The 17,600-nt window shown below is 33.7% G+C and overlaps 2 protein-coding genes and 1 non-coding gene across 4 annotated transcripts in view; all 3 read left to right on the top strand.

Annotated features, from left to right (window-relative positions):
* Positions 1–3,405, top strand: part of LOC127795408 (probable pre-mRNA-splicing factor ATP-dependent RNA helicase DEAH9) — a 90,436-nt gene extending 87,031 nt beyond the window's left edge. The window contains exon 23 of the mRNA XM_052327065.1: positions 2,958–3,405. Coding sequence (XP_052183025.1) covers positions 2,958–3,105 — 148 coding nt within the window. The 3' untranslated portion in view covers positions 3,106–3,405. The remainder of the gene's footprint in view (positions 1–2,957) is intronic.
* A 4,158-nt stretch (positions 3,406–7,563) lies between these two features.
* Positions 7,564–10,639, top strand: LOC127793997 (uncharacterized). Of its 2 annotated transcripts, none has more exons than XM_052324852.1 (6): positions 7,564–7,738; positions 7,888–8,340; positions 8,448–8,561; positions 8,830–8,996; positions 9,125–9,296; positions 10,122–10,639. In XM_052324852.1, exons 2-6 carry the CDS (start codon positions 7,987–7,989, stop codon positions 10,287–10,289), a joined length of 975 nt encoding a protein of 324 aa, XP_052180812.1. In that variant the 5' UTR covers positions 7,564–7,738; positions 7,888–7,986; the 3' UTR covers positions 10,290–10,639. The 2 variants fall into 2 exon arrangements, with proteins under 2 accessions (XP_052180812.1, XP_052180813.1); XM_052324853.1 differs by having other exon boundaries at positions 7,570–7,738; positions 9,137–9,296; positions 10,122–10,632.
* An 808-nt stretch (positions 10,640–11,447) lies between these two features.
* On the top strand, positions 11,448–11,521 carry TRNAI-UAU (transfer RNA isoleucine (anticodon UAU)). The gene has a single exon. It is a non-coding gene; the product is annotated as a tRNA-Ile (tRNA).
* The last annotated feature ends 6,079 nt before the right edge of the window (positions 11,522–17,600 follow it).

Raw genomic sequence — 17,600 nt, 5'->3', positions numbered from 1 at the left:
AGGAGTAGTGCACGAAGGAGTCCAATGGAATCTCAGTTACAGCAGAAGAATTCTTCTTTTTCAGTTGGAATGGAGCATCAATGGCAGCCAAAGAAGACTGCATTTTCAGTGGGGTGTCCTACTCATGAAGCTAGGGAAGGCATACATGAAGCAAAATGCTTCATTTTCAATAGGAATGGAGCATCAATGGCAGCCAAAGAAGGCTGCATTTTCAGTTGGCAGCAACAAGGAACAGAAGAAGGGGATCAGCCAATTGGACAAAGGAACCAACGGTGGGTTTGATGAAGAGTGCAAGGAATTTAGCCATATGTTCCGTGAGAAGTTGCAGGAGTTTGTGATGATATTAATTAAGAAGTATCATTACAACTTTCCAATAGAATATTTTGATGATTATCACGGAAGTTTTAACAAGGAGGACTTCCTTGGAGTAGAGCAGCCGAAGGAGACAAGAGTACGAACGACCGATTCATTGCCTACTAGAGACTTTGGGCAGAAAAAGAAGTATTGTGACGGCGGCAACAGTGACCAGAAAGATGGCTGCAATATTGAGAGTAAATTTGGTGGTGAAAAGCATAATTTCAAGGAAAATTATAATGAACAGATTGATAGGGCAGCCAATGCAAAGGGATCATCTGATATTGCTGAAAAAGAAGTCCAAATAGAGGGGAATTGTAGCCAACAAAAGGGAAAAGAAGTTGCTGAATTACTTGCAGGGAATCAAGAGATCATAACTGAAACTTCAATCATCATTAAGAATGTTCCAGGTGATAATCGAGGAGGTCCAAACCAAGAAATGATTGGGGTAGTCAATCAGAAAACAGTACTAATGGGAGCCAACAAGAAATTGGGAGACTTGGACATGAATTTGGCCACAGCTGCTTTGCAACCAGCCCTGCAACAACAATTGAAGGCTGAAGGACTGCAAGTTTCAGCTATTGCTTGTGATCAGAAGCAGCTAAATTCAATGAAGGCCCCAGATGATGATATATTGACTGGATTTGGCATCATATTGGATCCTCAATCTATGGGTACAAGCTATCTTAATTTGGTAGCTATCACCAACCCACGGAAAATGGTATCTCGCTCCGTGGAGGGAGATGCAGCTTTGATTGCACTGATTATCATTTTTGTTTCAGCTGAGTATCCAAGAACACACAAGAAACGGCCTAGAAAGGGAATGATTAAAGAAAGAACAACTAAGCTAGAGAGAGTTGGTATTGGTTGAGGAGCAATGGCTAAATTGTTGTAAGTTCTTGGGGACAAGAACTCTCTCAAGGAGGGAGGAATTGTCATGACCCAAGAATCTATAGAGGGTAATATAGTAATAGGTTAATAATAGTTGTTAGAAGATATTTTAGATATTTTAGCAAGTGGTTAGAAGCATGTGGGAGCATGTGCTAGGCTGTTAGAAGGCAAATAGGCCTATAAAAGGTTGTTGTAATGGTTTGTTTCCTTATCCAGAAATGAATTGAATATTATTTTCTCTCTAATATTCCACTCTTTCTCTCTTGTTCTTCTTCCTCTTTCTTCTATTCTTCTATTTCTCCCTCTCTTTCTCTTAATATCTCTCCCTCCTTCTATTGATTTCCCCCCTCCAATCTGATTTTCTTCCCCATTTCCCCTTTTAACCTATCATGAACCCTAGGTTAGTGACATTGGTGTAATAGTCTAATCTCACAAGTGGTTTGTGAAATTTACCTATAAAAGTTTTATGAGACAGTATAATATCAATTTTATTGTATGACATAGAATGATAGGTAGTAAAGCACCGACATATGCAACAGTATGAGTGTAACAAAGATGAGGATATTAAGATGGATATGCAACCATATAAGGAAGATGTGTGAAATATGATTAAGATAGTTTGATCTTGTGAATATAAAACCAATAGAGACTCATGCAAGGAGAATAGATGGAATGGACCAATAATCTAGCAAAAGAGGTAGAGGAAAACCAATAATAACTTGGTGGGAAACACTTTAGTAAAACATCGAGTTATAAGGGCGCTGCAGAAGATAAGCCCATGGATGGAAATGATTGGCAAGTGAGAACTAATGTAGACAACCCCACAGTGAGACAAAGGCTTGATATGCTATTATTGTTGTTTAAGAAACTTTCAGGCAGTACAATAAGTCATGTTTATTGCAAATATTTATACCAAAATAATAATAATAACACTCCGTTTATGGGCTTATAGTTTAAGATATACGTGAAGCCAGTCTAAGTGTGAAGTATACACCATATCTTCTTTATGCTTCTAGATGCATTTAACAAGCAAGGTGATAGTGAGTCTAGTGACAGCAGCAGGTCAAACGGCATTAAAATGAGCATGCTTATCTGCCATTTTCTGTTCTCATGGTACTCAATTAGGTCAGGCCATAGTCGCAAAAACTACCCACAAATTCTCTTTAGTTTCTTTTTCTGCCCATCTTTTCTTGGCCCTATGAGAAACAAATAAAATTGCACCATCAAGGCCATGCATCCTGAGCAAGCCTCATGTTCAGCAGCACTTCGTGGTGCTGAACTTAAATTCCTTTCAGGTACATCCACTGAGCACTTCAAGCACGTCAATTGAGCATGCATGTATAAGTTTTCATCCAACTGGATGCATATTCAAAATTTGCACATTTGCATTTTGGTTGTCTTCATATTCACACACCCCCCCCCCCCCCCCCCCCAAAAAAAAAAAAAAAATCAACTGCATGGTTGTCATGCAAGCAGTGGAAGAAGTTAAGAGCAAGCCCATCAAGCACTTTTGTTGTGCAAGCAGTGGAAGTTTATGTGTGGCATTCGAGTCTCAAATGACACATTAATGGCGCAGTCCATGATGCATACCAGTTCAAAACAATCTACTCCTGGATTGCCTTAATGCAAACTTTTCTTAATTTGTGTTGTGAAATTTCACACCTAGCAGCAGCTCAACTTTGGGGTCCGACTATTTTGAACCTCTCTTGCAGAGTTAACCCGAAGTGGGTCATATACCATTCTCTCGTGTCAACTGATCGACAGTACATGCGAAATGTTCTCTCTATAGATCCATCTTGGCTGATCGAGGCTGCTCCACATTTTTACCAGCACCAGCAACCCAATTCTATTGCTCGTTGATGAACTCGTTTTTTGACCGATGGAGGCAGCTGAACATCTATAGCAATGATTTTTGTTTCTCAAAGCACAAATGGAGGGAGGAGCAACCAGCGTTGTATCATATGGCATATGGCACGCTGTTGTGACCTGCTGTAATTTATATCGCTATTTACCATTTCTCTTCTGTATTAAAACTTTAGTGTTGGAAATTTTTACTGAATCTTGATGGCTGGTTCTCGTTCAAACGATGATGATTGTTACCCATTGGTGTGTTTATATACACACAACAATTAGTAGAAATCTGAGCTTTCATTTTGGCAAGAGAGCTCTTTCCCGCCCTTTCCCTCATTCACCGTAGATCTTATTCTTCCTCTCGGTTATGAGGTTTTCATATCTAATTTAATCCAATCATTGTTAATAATTATCCAAATTGATCATTTTTGGCTCGGTTCGGTTTAGTGAGAGATTATTTTTTAATTTTGTGTTATTGAGCTGAATTTTTTTAAACTAAATAGATTTTAATCAAAAAAGTCAAATCAATTTAAATTTAATGAACTTAAATCAACTCTAAATAATATTGAACATTTAACAATCAAAAAATATATATATAACATATAACGTGTAATAATAATTATAAGTCTAACTATAAATATGAAATTAAACATTCAACCACACTAACAATTAACGAGCAAAATAGAAACTTACAAATTAAAATTACAAGTCCAATCAAACCAACAAATAACAAAGTTACAAATCAAAATTATAAGTTGAAATTAAACCAATAAACATAAAACAACTGACAACTCTCTCTCTCCCTCTCTCTCTCTCTCTCTATATATATATAACTTAAATAGCATAGTTTTGCATGCATGTATATATCGGTTTGATTAGTCAGTTTAAAAGACCATAATAACTAATTCAACCAACCTATCGATTACATTATTTTTTCTAACCATATTGAACTGAACATATTTTAAATTCATAATTTTTTATTTGGTTTAGCTCAATTTGAACGGATCAATCGATTAGTGAATACTCTTTATATTATATCATGCAATAAAGATAATTTTATAACCATGTAATAAAATGTTTCTTTTAACTCTGAACAAATTTACAAAATTAATTTTATAGCCATTTAGTAAAAAGTTTCTTCAAACTTTAATGGACTTTGCTATTGAGCAATAGAAATATTATGATTGACTTATAGGAGTAACATTCTCGATAATATCTCATACTTTATAAGTTAGAAGATATTTGAGTTGATCTTATTTTATATAATAACTTGATTTTTAAATCTTCTATCCACATTTGTATTTTTCCTAAACTTACATGTTATATATTGAATTTAGTATTCATGCAATCAACAAAGTATTCATTCATTCCTTTGTGCCTCCACATAATTCCAAGTGCAGTAACATGATTTTTAAATTCGGATATAAATAAAATATTATCAGTTATAATATGAAAAAGTAATCTAACTACAATTGAGGAGAGAGAGAGAGAGAGAGAGAGAGATGAAGTTGGCCGAGCCTCTCATCGTAGGAGCCCCATGATTCTAGAATTTCACAAAATCCAAGTCGTCTGGGGACTTGGAATCCTATGTTTTATTAAATAAAAAAAAAAATCCTATAATAATTTTGGTCAAGTTTTCCCACGCAATTTGACCAAAGCTAGAATGAATGAATGCTGCTTGCTTGCTTGACTTAAACGCTACTCTGGCCAAGGTTACATATATGGGACAAACCCCATTTCTCTACAATTCCAAAATCCTCTATAAGGTTAAGGTTACCCGTCAATACTCTTATTGCTCTCATTGACTTAAGCATCGAGAGGACATTTCTGGAACAGTCAGTACAACGAGGAAGCTTAGTCGAACCTGGCGTGAAGGGACCGTCGTTTACCAGTGGACCAGATGTTACAAATTTAATGCCGATGATCTTCCTTGCATCATAAGAGAGATATTGCACTTAAGTGTTACTTAATTTAGAACTTATATACATCGATTGCTAATCTAGTAGCTAGTTGCCTCTCTGGGTTCATTGCCAAAACCATCTAGGGGTTCACAAAAGGGCCCATGTGAAATGTGCACATCAATTTGACTTGCTACCCTCCTGCAGCTTCTTCGCTGCTTCCTTCTTTGAATGGAGATTTTGCTTTTTGGACATATATAATTGTGATGGGTTTCTTTAGGAATTTGTCCCTCTTGCTGCAACTTCTTAGACCTGAAGAAGCTTCATTCATTAGCTCTGTCAACTGGGTTAGGTTGATAACTGTTTATATATAGGCAGTATTATTGCTTTGCTGACTCTCAGGTAAGAGGGAAAACCATGGCAAGATATTAATGAAAGCATATGTGATTCAGATCATTTAAGATAATTCTTTGTGTTCTAAAAATATTTTTAAAAGTCTTTGTAATTTAGATCATTTAAGGTTGTATTAAATGTGAAATTTATATTATGAAAAATTAAAATAACTTATATAGAGAATGGGTGTGAAACTAGTCAAAACTTCCATAAGTAATCTAGATAAAAATTTAATAGAGACTTGACTTAATGGATATGGGTCAAAAACCACTTTTAACTTTTAAATTTATTTTTAGACTACATATGAAATCTAGGTATAATTTATTATTTTTTAAATCAAAATATAAAATACACTTTGTACATCTTAAATTTAATATTTCTCGTGTTTTAAAATTATAATTTAAAATTGTATCAAATTATTTTTTACTATTAAATTTATATTTCGCAGGATATTCTAACATTTTTATATATTTACAAGCAATTTTTAATGTTTATTTAACAACAACAATAACAAAAAAAAAAAGAGAGACTGTTGTTCAAAGTATTGTATTACAATTTAATAAAATATTAGAAATGTAAAAGTGTAATTTATACTAAAATATTAGTAACACTCATTAGTTGATGATGTCGCCATCAAATACCATGTCTTGATGTGATGCTCTTGGCTTGACAGAACCATATAAGTATCCTCTTCTTGTCTGAAGGTGTTGACAAGATAGAGACAGTGGCTGCAAAAGGGTTGCCTGTGACTTCATCATGTGATATGGTAGCCATCAATTGATGGTCTTATGTTGTCCATAGGTGTCCTTTTCTTCTCCATTAGGACCACTGACTTCACCAGTCATTGCCTCTTTAGAGCCCAATTATTTCATTTTGAACGATTTTAATTTATTATGAATAATTATATACCTAGACTTAATTTTGAACTAGATGGCCAACTTTGGTGGTATTGGTATGTTTTATTGTCATTTCATCTTGTTTATATAATTCCTATGCACAATGGGTTCAAAGTTAACACAAATAATCTTTTCACTTAATACAATAAATTAACTCAAAATTTTCAAATAATTAGATTAAACTAAGTTAATAAGCCTAATTTTAATTTTCAGTATAAATTTATCATCCTATTTAAATAAAAAAGGTATTGTTAATGCACAAAGTCTTTGGCTTTGCAACGATTAGAAAGAATTATCTTCTTACTTAACATTATTCTTATTTCATAAAAAAGGACTTTTAAATTTGAACATATCACCATTTGATTATAAAAGAGTAACATTACCATTGCTATTTTGGTTGGATTCTTTCTCATCCCATTTAAATATTACACTTAAAACAAAAGGATAAAAAGGTCTCTATAGTTGTCCGTGCAACTTTTAAGAACTAAAAAAAAGAATAAATAATAAAATATATCAAAATTTTTCTTAAATAGGCTAAATTTAAAAGAGCTCGTATTAATTTTGGAAAACCACCTAGATCTCTCCTAACATTAAAAATTAAGGTAAAATGGCCATCTATTTCTAGATTTTTTTTCTTGTATCTTTCTAGTATTTTAAGAAACTAAGAAGAAAAATATTGATAGTGATTTAGGGTTTAGGGTCGATCGTGATCTGTGGTTGTCCTGTTGTTATGGTTTAGATCAAATTTTAACGAGTTGACAAAACTTAATAGAATGAGTAAAGGGGAAAAAAAAAAAAAGTAGAGATTGAAAGAAAACATGAGACAAGCAACAAAAGGCTAGATTGACTTGTTAGGATCTATCCATCAATCTATTTTTAGATTTTTATGGAGATGGGGAGAAGAAAAAAGAAAAAGAATAAATAAGATAGAATATCAAAAATATCAACGTCAAAAAAGAATCAATGTCGTTAAACGAAAAAACGGAAAACAGACAATGGGGAGAGAGAAAGAGTGAGGGAATGGAGGGGACACAAAATTTTAACTGAAACAACAACAAAAACTAAATTATTCTGAATTTATAACTTGGCATGAGAACTAGGTATAATTTTTCAAAATAAAGGGAATGTGTAGAATTTAGTGGATAAATTTTGCGTATAAATCCACTCCAAAAACCAGCTGCGGGGCGTACCATGGTGTTTGGATTGGATCCAAAAATGTCCTGACACGGACGGGGGTGGGGGGTCCACTGCAGCCAAAATTGTACAAAAACACATGAATCGAAGCCAGCAAGCAAAATATGAGCGGCGCGCAGAGGGCAAGAGTTAGGGCGAGAGGGAAATAGAGAGAGAGAGAGAGAGAGCTTCTTCTGGCTGTGCCGGCCGGAGATCCAGAAGAAACCATTTCTGATCGCTTGGATTTCTGGGACAAACAAAATCAAAATGGGGTGAGAAAAGGTTAGAACTCGGATTCTTCTCCTCTCTCTAAAATCTTGCTTCTTTTTTTTTTTTTCTGAAAACAAGGCGGTGGGAGTGGCGCCTGGTTCTGTTTGTTTACCCACACTTCATTTTCACATAGCTTGCCGCTTTCTTCTCCACCATATCAGGTTTCAGTCTGTTGGGGGCTTGTGATAATTTTGGGAACTTTGTGACTTCTCTCTGAATTTCCGAATTCGGGTCTTGCTTATTCTGGTGCTTCGAACAAAATGGTTCTTGATCAAGGAAGGAACGGGAGAGGTGGCGTCGACCCCTGGGCGAAATTCAAGAAGCCTAAGGTTCCAAAAGCGCCACCACAGAGAGGGCTTGGGGTTGCCCAGCTGGAGAAGATTTTGAGAGAGCAGGAGCAGAATAGCCATGACCCTGCCAAAATAGCACCGCCCATTGGGCCTTTTCCGTCCAATTTTGTGGGCGGCGGCGGCGGCCGGGAAATTGGTGGGTCAGGCATGGTTTTCCCGGAAAATGACTATTTTCCTTCAATGGATTTTCCTGAGAAAGTGAATCCAAATTTGCCTTCCCCTATCTTGCTGCCAACAAAAGATCATCAGTACCCTCCTTGGATGGTAGTAAAAGAACATTTCTCCTGTGCCTGTTTTTGTTTTTTCCTTTCTTGATCATAATTCGCTAGCAGCTTGAAGAGTACTAATCAGAAACTTTCTGCCACTTACAGATGAATCATGTTATTCCCTCTGGGTCATCCACTGGTGTGGATCATCATCCGATAGAGTTCCCTTCAAACCAAAGACCTTTCAACTATGCATCCATTCAACCAGAGCAAGAGAAGGCAAGTAAACTCCCCCAATCACTGATTGCTGCTTGTATTTAGTTTATGTAAGGACTAGGTTTGCTCAAAATTTTCCTGGAAAATCTTCTCTCTCAACTGCTTTTAGAACTTTAGTTGGGATTTTGCTCTAAAAAGGAACAGCATGAAGTGGATAAAAGGGCTTGTTCTCTTTTGATTATACTTGATCATTATCAGTTCAGAAGGAAATCAAGATATTGTGAATTTGGCTTAATTTATGATTGCAAGTTTTGGTTACCACATGATATAGAGTGTTGGCACAAAGCGGCCATGGCCTTTCAGTCCTGCCGAGCCACAGGCTCCCATTTACCCCAACGAAGTGCCTTCATGGCTTCCTCAAATGCACATAACAGAGCCGCCATCTTCATGTATAAGTTGTGGGGCAATTATCTCTCATCCCGGCAAGGAAACCTCCAGGTTTGGCCTGTTGCAATCGTAATACAACATATCAAGCCTTTGTCCCACTTTGTGGGGTCGGTTTCATGAATTTTAGTTACTTGCAAATTTTGAGTTCGCTGTATCTTCATGAGGTTAAGTTATTTTAGTTGTCTTCTCAGGGACACAAGGAAACTGTTGCAGCCTAAGATGAGTGGAAACAAAAGCAGTATGGATGTCCAGGCCTTTGATTTTCTGTCATTAGGCCTTGCTGCACCTTCTTCACCACCTGCACAAGCCATTCCTGAGGAATTTCCTGCATTCTGTTCATTCCCATCCCAGGTATGACATATAATCTATAGATCCTGCTTCTTGTTTAGCATAGTTTTAAAAGGCAAAGTTGGGGCTTCCCACAGGGTTAGGCGAGGTAAAATTGCCTCAGGGCAATTATGGAAACTGTGCAAATCTCCTTGGGCAAATGCCTGAACGGGTGAGGCATTACACCAGGTGCTTGAGACACATTTTTTACGCCTTGCCTAACAGGTCTTCACCCAATGAAACATCCAAATTTTAAAGGGTTTTTGCATTCTAACCATTAATTGCAGTTGTCAGCCGCGATGATTTTGATTAGAAAACTTATTTAAAAATAAATATATATCCAATGTTAAAGTTTAAGAGACTCTTTTCTTTCAGGTAAGTCTAAAAGACTCAAATAGATTGATTGAAGTTAGTTTCTTTAACTAATATGATTTACTAGTACCATTAGATATTGATCATTAAATCATTAACTTTCTTATGGATCACTTGAATAGTAAAAATTTAGTGAGTTACTCTTATTTCTTCTTTTGTACTAGCAAGAATAATACCCTTGATAAGTAAGAATGATCCTGTTTTTTTAACCTCAACATGTTCATCTTATGCGTATTCAGTCATGTGTCAATTTTTTTTACATATTCAGTGTTTCTTTGGTAATTTTTTCCTATATTTTTGTAAGTTATAAAAACTAAAAATTCAAAATTTCTAGGGTTATGACCAACGCCTTGGGATGTATACTCCTGTCCCATTGAAAGCAAAATGCCTTGCCTTGTGCATTCAAATTTTAATACACTGTTTCTCAAATGTGTGGAAATCAATTTCTTTCTTGTTTTGTTACTGTATGATTTGCAGGAAAGCAAGGATGAATATGGTGGATGGAGTCATCAAGAGCCACCCTACAGCTCTGTTCCACCAAAGAGAGGAGCTGGATCGGCAGAAACAGCCACAAGTTCCAGCCAAATGACAGGTGGGAACACAGGGGATGCTGTTGATCTCAACCTGAAACTCTCATTAGGCTGATTAACAAGGCATTAAGGCTGATTAATATGGACCTCGCTCTCCATATTAATTGGTGATCAATGGTGTGGCATATAGTTAAAAGGAACTTGTTGCAGAATATGATGACATATGGATGTTATTATCTTTGAACTTCTTAGAGTTTGATAGCTGCTTGCTTGCTTCCTTCCATCTTTTCAAGAACAGGCCCATATCTCGTGCTTGCTGAATGTTGAATACCAAATTTTACTTCATTTTACTCTAAAAATTTGAGTGTTAAATCTCTCATGTGATGCTTGGGGTCCTCCCCTTAAAGTACTGGTTGAAGTCTTAACCACTTTGATAGTATCGTCCGTCTGAATTGGTTCTAATACCCTTTTTAATATGTTGGAAGTTCCCTCGCCAAAGTAGTAGTTAGAAAGTAACGTTTGGGGATATGAATAAAGATGTAGGTATGAGATTGGGTTATGAAAAATCTACATGTATAGATAATTTGGGCAGTATTATTTTTTAGTAGTTCATACTATCATTCAAAAATTGTAACTGACATGAGAGGTCGGATGTTTGATCTCTTTAGAGCATTTTTCCTTCATTTTATGGTTTGTTGGTGTTTCGACCATACAATTTACAAATTTATTAATGGAAGAGTATATAATTTTATTAAAAGAAATTTAAAAAAAAGTCTTACGTAAGAAACGAGAATGACTTAAAAAGTAGTTCTTATAAAAATTTATAGGTGAGGTCATTGCGGGCTAACTTAAATAAGTGATTAGTTGTTTTAAATCCTTTAACCGCTAGTTGTTTGTGGTTGTTTATTTGTCTTTGATTTTTTGTTGGTCTGTGTATACTTTGGTCTTTGTTTGTAACTGTTTCGTTGTGATTTTTTATTTTATAAAATTCTTATTTATAAAAAAAACGAATTTATCCAAAATATAATCTAATAAATACAGTATATACTAATAAATTATTTAGTATCTTTTTTTAAGTTATCAATCAATTAATCAAAGGACGAATAATCAAAATAATTAAGGTTTATTTAAAAAATTGATATTAATTAAGGATATTTTTAAAAATCGAAAGTGTGTTTTGACAACACGAACATAACGATCAGCTGATATTAAATGCAAGCAATAGGGTAACGATAAGCTAATATTAAGTTTCACATACCAATGCAAACAATAGGGTCCCGTAGCTCAGTTGGTTAGAGCGTTGGTCTTATGAGCCGAAGGTCGCGGGTTCGAGCCCCGCCGGGACCAGCGTTATTTTTGCATTCCTGTTCACGTGGGCATTCTTCGGCCCAGTCTTCTACACCAGATGGTTTGAGAGCCCCTTATTACAAAGCCCATTCGTTATTCTGTTTTCTTGCCCATACATACGAGGTGGGCCCTTATGTTATGTGGAAGAGAAAAATGAGATTTGTTTATATCGACAACTGCAAGTCGAGTGAGTTAATTGCAATTTGAGGAGGCCCACCTTCAAAATCCTAAGACAAAAGCCATAACAGCATCCTCCATAGAAGGGTTGTCACATCCTAAGCTGCACGGAAAATTGTTTGGGATGTCGTTTCGACATTTTTGATCCATTTCCTATTTTGGAAATGACGAATATGGGTCAAAACGATTTTTGGACCGTTTTTGTAAATTGCGAAACATTTGAGGGCCGTTTCGTAATTTGCTAAAATTAAATAGAAATGCGTTTCAAGTAAAATGCGTTTTCGGTTCCCTCAACAGCGGCCCATGCCTCACGCATCCCCAAAGTTAGCCGAACCCTCCTCATTTTCTCCTTTTCTTCTTCTTTTTTCTGATTCTTTTTCCAAATTTATTGTGTAAGCAATCTTTTTCTTCACCCGATCCATCGACTATCGATGGTCAAAGCGACGAATCGATGGATTCATCGCGTGTTCGACGGATCCGTCATGGGATCAACAGATTCGTCGTGGGTTTTTCTTCTTCATACCAGATTTTGACCATCGGGGGTTCAGCTATTGATGAAGATTGCTTACCATTTTCTTCTTCTTCTTCACCCGATCCGTCGCTCTCAATCTGTCGCTTCCGATTTCGTCACTGTTGTTGCTTTTGGTGTGTGTTCTCAGACGGTTTGTATTTTGTGTGTTAGAGAGGTGTATGCATTTTTTTGTGTTTTATGTTTGTTTAATTTTTGTTTGATATTTTGTTTTTAATTTATTTATATCAAAAATAAATTAGTTAAATTTTTTCAATAATATGGCACATTGCATATTACTGAAAATAAATTTTTATATTTGAATTATTTTTTATAATTTACTATATTAAAAATTATATTTACAAAACTTTTCCTATATTTTTTAAATTTACAATTTACCTCACATTTCCATTTTCTACATTTTTAGAAAAATATCATTTTAGCGCTTCCGTGCATTTGAAGCTTCAGATTTTTTTCTTCAGGCTTCTCATGTGTTACTATTATTAGATAAATTATAACTCCCTAATAATTGATTCTCGGATTTTTTGGATGGCTTGGCCAAATAAGAACTCGCCCTTTATGGATGGTGTGAAGATATCAAAGTAAGATATCATTCCCAAATGAATAATTCAATAATTATACTAATTTACGATTCTAAGATATCAATAAAATGAAGAGAATTGTTACTTTGTGTTAAATTTGTCTAATACACATATGCAAGGGTGGGATTCATATTCTTTCTCTAATTTTATTCGTTTAAAAAAATTATATTATCTTACATAAATAACAAAAAAAATAAAATGTCCAAACAAACTAAGGGTGGCAATACGGGTTGGCAGGTCATAATCATGTTGTATTGAGACACACATATAACACGTATCAGGCTAACCCGACTACGATCATTTAATAATCGTATCAAATTCCTTAAACCTAAATACGACACGTTTATTAAACGTGTAACATGACACGACCCGTTTAATCTGTTTAACTAAACGTGTTGTGTTGTGTCGTGACATCTGTTAACCTGTTTAATCCGTTTAATTTAAACGGGTCATGTTGTGTCACATGTTAAACTTGTTATTTTATGTATAATCGTGTTAACGTGTTCAAATCAATCTATTAACTATTTTAATTAAATGTGTCATTTTATATATAATTGTGTTAATGTGTTCAGATCAACTCATTAACACGTTTAATTAAGCAGGTCATTACGCGTCTAAATGAGTTAGACGAATTGATTCACCTAAGACACAAAAATAATCATGTGAATTGATCCATTTAGACCAAATTCAATTAATCTCAATCTAATCCGTTTAAATTCCTCTCATATAATCAGGTAGTGTCCAAAATTACCAACCCCCGCGCTGGAAGTAAATATCATTATTATTCATTTTAATAGAAAAGCTTGGCAATGAGCGGTGTCTTACCGTCCCTTTCAAAGCCAATCCATACAGTTGGCCGAAGCAATCAAAAGCAGTCCGTACCATCCGTCCAGCAACACCAAATTATAGCCTGAATGGAGCCAATGGGCAGCCCCAACTTATAGCCAATGGAGCCAATAATTGCACTCTCTTCAGCCCCAACTTATAGCCAATGGAGCCAATAATTGCCCCCCCGCCCCCCTCTGAATGGAGCCAATGGGCAGCCCCAACTTATAGCCAATGGAGCCAATAATTGCACTCTCTTCCCCCCCCCCCCCCCCCCCCCACTTAAAATTTTCCAGGAAATTAAATCAAAATATTAAAATAATAAATGTAAGATGGTGATATTATTCTATATAATAAAGTTTTTTAGACAATTTATTTGTTGAAATAACTTTTCAAATCTCATATATTAATTAGATAAAGAAATAAAAAGCAAGGGAAATTATATATACTATTGTATAATTAAATATCATATTTTGGTATTATTAATTTTTTTAATAAAATATTTTTAAAAAATATCTTTATATTTCTTGCTTAAAAAAAATAAAAATTAACTGTTAAAAACGGATTAATTACACCAATAATCACTCAACTTTACATTATATTATTATTTAGTCACTGAATTTTAAAATATTATTCATTAGTCATTGATATTTCAAATTTATTATTATTTAGTCACTAAATTTTAATATATTATATGTTAGTCACTAATATTTTAAAATTATTTCTTATCTGTCACTCGTGAACTTAAAGTTCAGTAACTAATGAGTGATGGGTGATAAATAATTTTAAAATATTAATAATTAGCATGTAATATTTTAAAGTTCAGATACTAAGCAATTATAGTTTTGAAATATTAGTGACTAATCAATAATATTTTAAAATTTAGTGGTAAATAGTAATAAAATATAAAATTAAGTGATTATTGATATAATTAAATATTAAAATTTAAAAATATTTTCTCAAATTAAAGACGGGCAAACTTAATTTCGGAAGTGACGTGAGACCCTACAAATAGGGCAGGGCAGAAAAGTACGTGGAAAACTCGCAGCCTCGTACGAAACTAGGCCATTTACGTTGCAGTCCTCCTAAGTTGGCTGTCTCCGTGTCAATCAGGATAATTTTTAATATTATTTAATAAACTATTACATTATATTGATTTTTATTTAAATATTTTTTATATGAAAATTTTTAATTGAATGATATATATAAATATATTTAAGATTTTATATTGAAAATGAAAAAAAAGAAATTAAACCGATTAAGACCGATCTAGTGTAGCGTGACTCAATCTGATACGAACAAAGTGGGCAATATTGCCTAGAAAACAAAAATCATCTCACACTTTTAGAAAATGAATTTCATGAAAACAAGATTTAAACGATTATATCATACATATTTTTTTATAAAAAAATTAAAAGTATTTGATTATTTTTTTATAGAAAATGTATAATAATTACATATTTTTCATGAAAAATGTGTGCAATCAAACACACTCTAAAGGTGTGTTTAATTACATTACTTATAATTTAATTCTAGGTAATATTGCTTAGAAAATAAAAACCACCCCACTCCCTTGGAAAATGAATTCCATAGAATGAATCTTTAAATGCTTGTACCATACATATTTTTCTATAAAAAAATTAAGTGTTTGATTATTTTTCAAAAAAAAAGTGTAATAATTACATATTTTTTATGAAAAATGTGTGCAATCAAACACACTATAAAAGAAATATTTTCAGACTATTTTGTAATTTTAAAATTATTTTATAATATTAAAAATATATTTTTATTCAATATTATGTTAAAGACAGAAGTAATTATATCTATGATGATCACATTAAAAATAGTAATAATTTGTGCTTATATTTATTTAAGTAGACGAGGGAATTTATATTTTATGTTTGATTGAATAATTATTTTTTATAATTTTATATATTAAAAATTATATTTAAAAAAATCTCTATATTTTATTTATTTACGCATTTTCTATATTTCTATTTCTTAATTTTTTTAAAAATATTATTAATTTTCTTATTTTTATTTCATATTGTATCATTTTTCATTTTCAGGGTAAATCACACCAAAGATTACAAAACTTTAGCGTTCTTTTCAATTTGGTCATTAAACTTCAATTTCTTGCAAAGTGATAATAAAACCTTAAAATATTTTGTAATGTGGTTACTAAAGTAATTTTTTGATGATTCCTACCTAAAATTGCTGACGTGGCGATGATGTGACCATCACCACGTCAGCATTTTTGGTGAGAAATTATTCAAAAATCACTTTAGTAATTATATTACAAAATATTTTAAAATTTTGTTATCACTTTGTAAGGAATTGAAGTTTAGTGATCAAATTAAAAATGACACTAAAATTTTGTGACCACATCATTTTTTCCCTTGTAATGAGAAAATAAATATTAAATTTTTAAAATGTCTAAAAATGTCCTTTCTCATTCTCTCAATTGTTGGTTCTAGTAGGATCGATTTAAAGCATAAGTCAATAAAGCCTATGCCCAGGGCTCCAAAAAAACAAGAAGGGCCCAAAATAATGAGAAGACTAAGAAATGTTAGGTAGTGAGAGAGACGTTGGGGGAGACTAAGAAATAGGGAAAGCTAAGGGGTCTCAATTTGAAATTTTTTTTATAGCTCTAGAAAACTAAATGGTGTTATATTTATCGCATTAAATTTTTTATATAGAGAGAGAAGCAAAGGAAAAAAGAATAGGAGCGCTTGCCACATGACAAGTGGCACACTCCTACTGGCTCAATGGGTCTAGCATAGAATCGCCCTTTACTCTTTCGCTTTATTTATTCATTCATTCATATCCCTTTTTCTCTCCCTCTGTATGCTTGTCTTTTGCTCAATGTGGTCTCTGCTCTTTCCTAAAATCTCAACACACTAAAATTTGCTATTTTGATCCAAAGAGACTCTCACAAGTAATATAGAGAAAGTAAGATATTTTATATTCTTATTCATATAATATTTTTTTCTTCATAAATCATTTGTTTCTTAATTTTTTTATTTATGAAACAATTCAAACGAATTTTGTATATTTTCCGATTGAATGATAATGTATAAATCAAAATGTAATTTGTGTCCTAGATGTTATTTTGATTATTTTTATGCAAGTAATAATATAAGATTTTATCATAACTTCACCAAATAGTGCAATTAAAAGAGTATAATCAAGTACTACAATTTCTTGCACTTTTTATAATTGTTTTTATTTTAGTAAAATAATATTAAGGGTTTTAAATTAGTTATTGTTTGAATAAAATGTTTATTAGAAAGTATGAATTTGGATTTAGAAAATGTTATGGGTATTTCTTGAATTATTTCTTATGGGCTAGACTCGACCCAGTGGATCGATCCAATCGCTTCAAACCCTAGTAGACCCAAGCTGAGCTCGTCAGAGCAAACTCACACATCGCTAAAACCTGAGCGGAAATCGCTGAACCAAGCGAGCTCTCAGCAATACTTCTAGTGAGCTCTTAACGATATACCCAACGAGCTCCCAGCGATGCTTCTAACTCGCTAGCCTAACCGTTCAGCTCGTCGGTCAAACTATTCAGCTCATATAATAATAAGATTGAGGAACAACCGGAAGCAAGGACCCACCTACTTTATCTGAGGCATCCCAAATCCCTAATAATGCGGAGGCCACTCTCGATTTTATAGAGATGATAAGGACACATTGTCCCCCATAATATAATATTTATACTTTTGTATTTTATGCAATTGCAAACACCCTTCACTATAAATAGGGGTCAAAAATACCATTGTAAAAGATGACAACAAGAAAAATGACATATTGTTACTCTGCCGAAATAACTAGAGAACAGTAGTGAAGTAGGCATTGTTTTGGCCAAACCACATAAAATTTCCCAGCATACGTTCGATTTCGTTCCTCATTGCATTTGGGCTTATTTCCTCATTGTGAGCTTACGAATCACGGTCGACTAATT

This window comes from Diospyros lotus, chromosome 2, assembly GCF_014633365.1.
Source record: "Diospyros lotus cultivar Yz01 chromosome 2, ASM1463336v1, whole genome shotgun sequence".
In the NCBI taxonomy this organism is placed as follows: Eukaryota; Viridiplantae; Streptophyta; class Magnoliopsida; order Ericales; family Ebenaceae; genus Diospyros; species Diospyros lotus.
This window is presented reverse-complemented; position numbering and strand designations above follow the sequence as displayed.

Excerpts from the sequence above, each read along its gene's own strand:
- LOC127793997 (XM_052324852.1), top strand. The coding sequence starts at position 7,987 with ATGGTTCTTGATCAAGGAAGGAACGGGAGAGGTGGCGTCGACCCCTGG. Across the intron at positions 8,562-8,829 it reads TTCAACCAGAGCAAGAGAAG|AGTGTTGGCACAAAGCGGCC; the intron begins GCAAGTAAACTC and ends CACATGATATAG. Across the intron at positions 9,297-10,121 it reads TCTGTTCATTCCCATCCCAG|GAAAGCAAGGATGAATATGG; the intron begins GTATGACATATA and ends TATGATTTGCAG.